Source organism: Bison bison, unplaced genomic scaffold, assembly GCF_000754665.1.
Source record: "Bison bison bison isolate TAMUID 2011002044 unplaced genomic scaffold, Bison_UMD1.0 scf7180017864203, whole genome shotgun sequence".
NCBI classification, from domain to species: domain Eukaryota; kingdom Metazoa; phylum Chordata; class Mammalia; order Artiodactyla; family Bovidae; genus Bison; species Bison bison.
This window is the reverse complement of record NW_011494775.1, coordinates 5627668-5630974: the sequence shown is the minus strand read 5'-3', so window position 1 is coordinate 5630974 and position 3307 is coordinate 5627668. Positions and strand designations below refer to the sequence as shown.

Genomic DNA, 3307 nt, shown 5'->3' with positions numbered 1-3307 from the left:
ACCCATGTGTAAGGAACACTGAAATGTGCTGTCTGTGCTTCGTGGATGCAGGGACTTGGGTGCAAGCTGAGTGCGAGGGCCACAGGCAGAAGAGAGTGCGGTTTTAAAGGGATAGCCTAAGGAACCCCAGTTGAATCCTTGGAGGAGGGCATGGTTTCTGCATTGAGCCTGGAGGCCACTGTTCTGCACGCACATTTCCAGGCAAGCTTGGTCAGCCCTGAATCTGGGGTACTGGACAGGCTAATACATGTCCCCCTTGAGTGGTGATAAGCAGGCACACAGGGTTTGTCTTGGTCTCTTGGGGTCCCAACCCAGAAAAAGGAGCCTTTACCAATGTGGTGGTCTGATCTGCACTTGGGGGTGTCAGTGATGTAGAGGACCCCAGTCCCCTTGATGGCCACTGTCTTCTTTCTGGCTGTTGGGTGTGGGGTAGTGCCTCTCAGATACGTGGCCTAAGGCAGGGAAGAATACAGCTGGACCTGGGAGAGCATCTTTCTGCTTACTAGCATTTGAGATTATAAAAAATTAGCTTTTAATCAAAATTTCCAAAATAAAGTGAGTGATTTCCCCATCCCCAAGATGCAATAAGTCTTGTTGGCTCTCCCTCAGGCTTACAACAAGTCAAATGGAAAGAAAAGCGAGAAGCAGCTGCAAAGGAGAAAATGAGGTCCAGAGCTCTCAGGCCAGGAGGGAGGGCCCCGCTCCTGGGAGCCCCCGGCTTCAGGCCATCCAGCAGGGTGAAGTCTGGACGGACCCGGTGTTAAAGAATGAGGATGCAAAGGCAACTGACAGAAGCGTCCGCCTGGAAAGCTGGAGCTCCTGGTTCCAGGGCGGCCCAGGTAACGTGGCGCGTGGCTGGGCGCACGATGATTCCTTTACACAGCAGCAGGTTCTCATTGCAGCTCAAGGCAGAAATCCTACATCCTAAAACCCACCCGATCTCTTTAGCAGCGCATACCTTACACTAGGAAACTTGCAAGGAGACCAGTGTTGAACCACAAAGCGAATACAGGTTTTTTGCTTTTGTCTGTAAAAATGTACAGGGTGCCTGCTCGGGACTGCTTCATACCTCGCCCACCCACACCACCGTGGTCCCCCCCTTCACGCCCGCCACCTCGCACCGTAGTGCGTTCTGTCTCCCGTTGATGAGGAACAGTGACTCCCGGGCGGGCGTGAGGAGGTGCTGCCCGAACAGCCCGCTGTCCCTCACGATCCTGCGGGGCCCTGCCCAGGCCCGGGCTGGCCCTGCGGGCGCGGGCTCCTTCAGGCCCTTTAGCACACCCATCTTGCCCGTGGACAGCTCCAGAAACAGCAGGTCTGGCTCTGTCTCGAGGGTGGCGTAGACATGGTACTGGTCTCCCTGTGTGAAGGAGCGCTGGAAGGCTACATCCGAGACACCCGGGCTCACTTTCAGGTTGTAGAGGGTCCGGATCTCCCCCCGCAGTGAGATCTCCTGCACGTGCAGCTGGGGGCTGCCCGGGGCTGCGCTGACTACAAAGCGCCCATCCGGGGATGTGTGCGGGGTGCCAGTGACCTGGCCGTTGGGTCCGACCACCGCGTCTGTGACGCTGTCGATCAGCAGCTGTGGAGAGGCTTCAGAAGAGCTGTCCTGCCGGCACTGGACGAAGAAGTAGCCGCTCAGGTGGGTGTGGGCCATGGCCTGCGGCAGGCAGCCGTAGCTCTGCAGCTTGATGGTCTTGAGGGGCATCAGCGTTTCCAGGTCGACTTTGTGGATGGCAGGGTCAGACTTGTTGAAGATGAAGCCGAACCTGGGAGGGGATGAAGACTGAGGTCAGAAGGCCGGGGGGTTAAGGGATCTGCCATTTGTCTTAAACGATGGCATCCTTTCTCTTGTCCTCTATCCTTTGCTGATCTAATAGCCTGTTAATAAGATCTATTTTGCAGGAGATGGTTTCATAAGTGATCCATCTATGATCTGAAACCAAGTGCAGTTGAGTTACAGACTGTCCCTGGATTTATGCTCCTATAACATGCACACATCTTTAGAAATGGTGAAGGAGTGGAATTATGCCTTCAGCAGCTCCTTCCTCTGGGGTGTCTTTACCTTGTGCCAGCTGAGAAGTGGTGGGCCCGTGTCTGGAGGGAAAGGACAAGAGGTGTCTGCCCTGACTCTGCCTGCTAGGAGGACAGGACAGGTGAGTCTATTTCTGAGTGGTTTTGTGGACTAACGGGTGAGTCAGAACCTGGGGATGCAGATACAAGAGAACAAGGACAGATGTCTTATCCACGGTCCCTGACCCTCGGAGAGGAACGTGAGGGCAGCCTCTCCCTTGGCTACACTGATGATGCTGGTCAGAGGAACCCTGGGCTGGGGCTGAGGACAGCTTTTACCTTTACAGCCAGATGGCCTGGCGCTCCCGTGGTGCCTGCTGGCTGCAGAGCCTGGGGCAAGCTGCTGAACCCCTCTGAGCCTCTGCAAATTGAAAGAGGGCAGTTCCTTCTGACGGCTGTTGGGAGGATTAAATCTTAGAGTGGGCGCTTTACTGGAAGAGGTCAGGAGGTGGTGGTTGCCGCATCTGGACTTGGTGAAATTCCTCTTTGGAGGCTGGCTGTGAGCTGCAAAAGGGTCTGACTCCAGGCAGGACTCATTCTGAGCATGAGAGTCTGCCTAAACCCCTTGCTTGCAGAGGCCTTTGGGGGTTGTGTACACCTACCGGAGTAGAGAAAAATGTCTTCCACAATTTTCTCTTGAATAGCAAACTATGCCTCAGAGATGGGAAAATGCCCATGTGATGGCATCTTTAAAGCATCCTTAAAGAGCTAGAGCATGGGGAGAGCAGGAAAGAAAACCCCAGGCCTGTAAGAAGCTGTCATGTAAAAGTCACACACAGGCTCTGCAGCGCCTGAGTTTGCATGACTCTTGTATGAATTCAGCTTCTTTAAGGTGGTTTACCGTTTACAACCATCTTAGAGGCTCATCTTAGAGGTATTCTCTGGAGTGAGGTGAGGAGGTCAGAAAGCTGTTATTTTCTCCCCTGGGCAAGGATAAATGGGTGAGCCTTATTTTTACAAGTCCAGCTTCAGCTTGCAAAAATGAGTCATTTCTTCCTGGAAAAAGGTGCTTGATGTCAGAGTAAAGGAAGGCATAAACATTGCCATAAGACATTTGGGTCTTGATGACTTTATAAAAGGGCACGCTCAGCCTTCTGGCAGTGGTGCCTTGACTAAGTGTCAAGGTTCTCTGAAAGAAAGAGGGAAGGGCAGCGGCCAGGCTGGGATGAGGCTTGCAGTTGAGGCCACGGCTGTTATTACTAAGCTGTTCTTTTGGATGGGGGGGAAGCAGGGG

The 3307-nt window shown here is 53.6% G+C and overlaps 1 protein-coding gene across 1 annotated transcript in view; it reads right to left on the bottom strand.

The window, feature by feature from the left end:
• Positions 1 to 736: 736 nt before the first annotated feature.
• Positions 737 to 3307, bottom strand: part of FSTL4 (follistatin-like 4) — a 435284-nt gene continuing 432713 nt past the window's right edge. Inside the window, exon 16 of the mRNA XM_010844523.1 lies at positions 737 to 1769. Within this exon, the coding sequence (XP_010842825.1) occupies positions 1064 to 1769 (706 nt within the window). The 3' untranslated portion in view covers positions 737 to 1063. The remainder of the gene's footprint in view (positions 1770 to 3307) is intronic.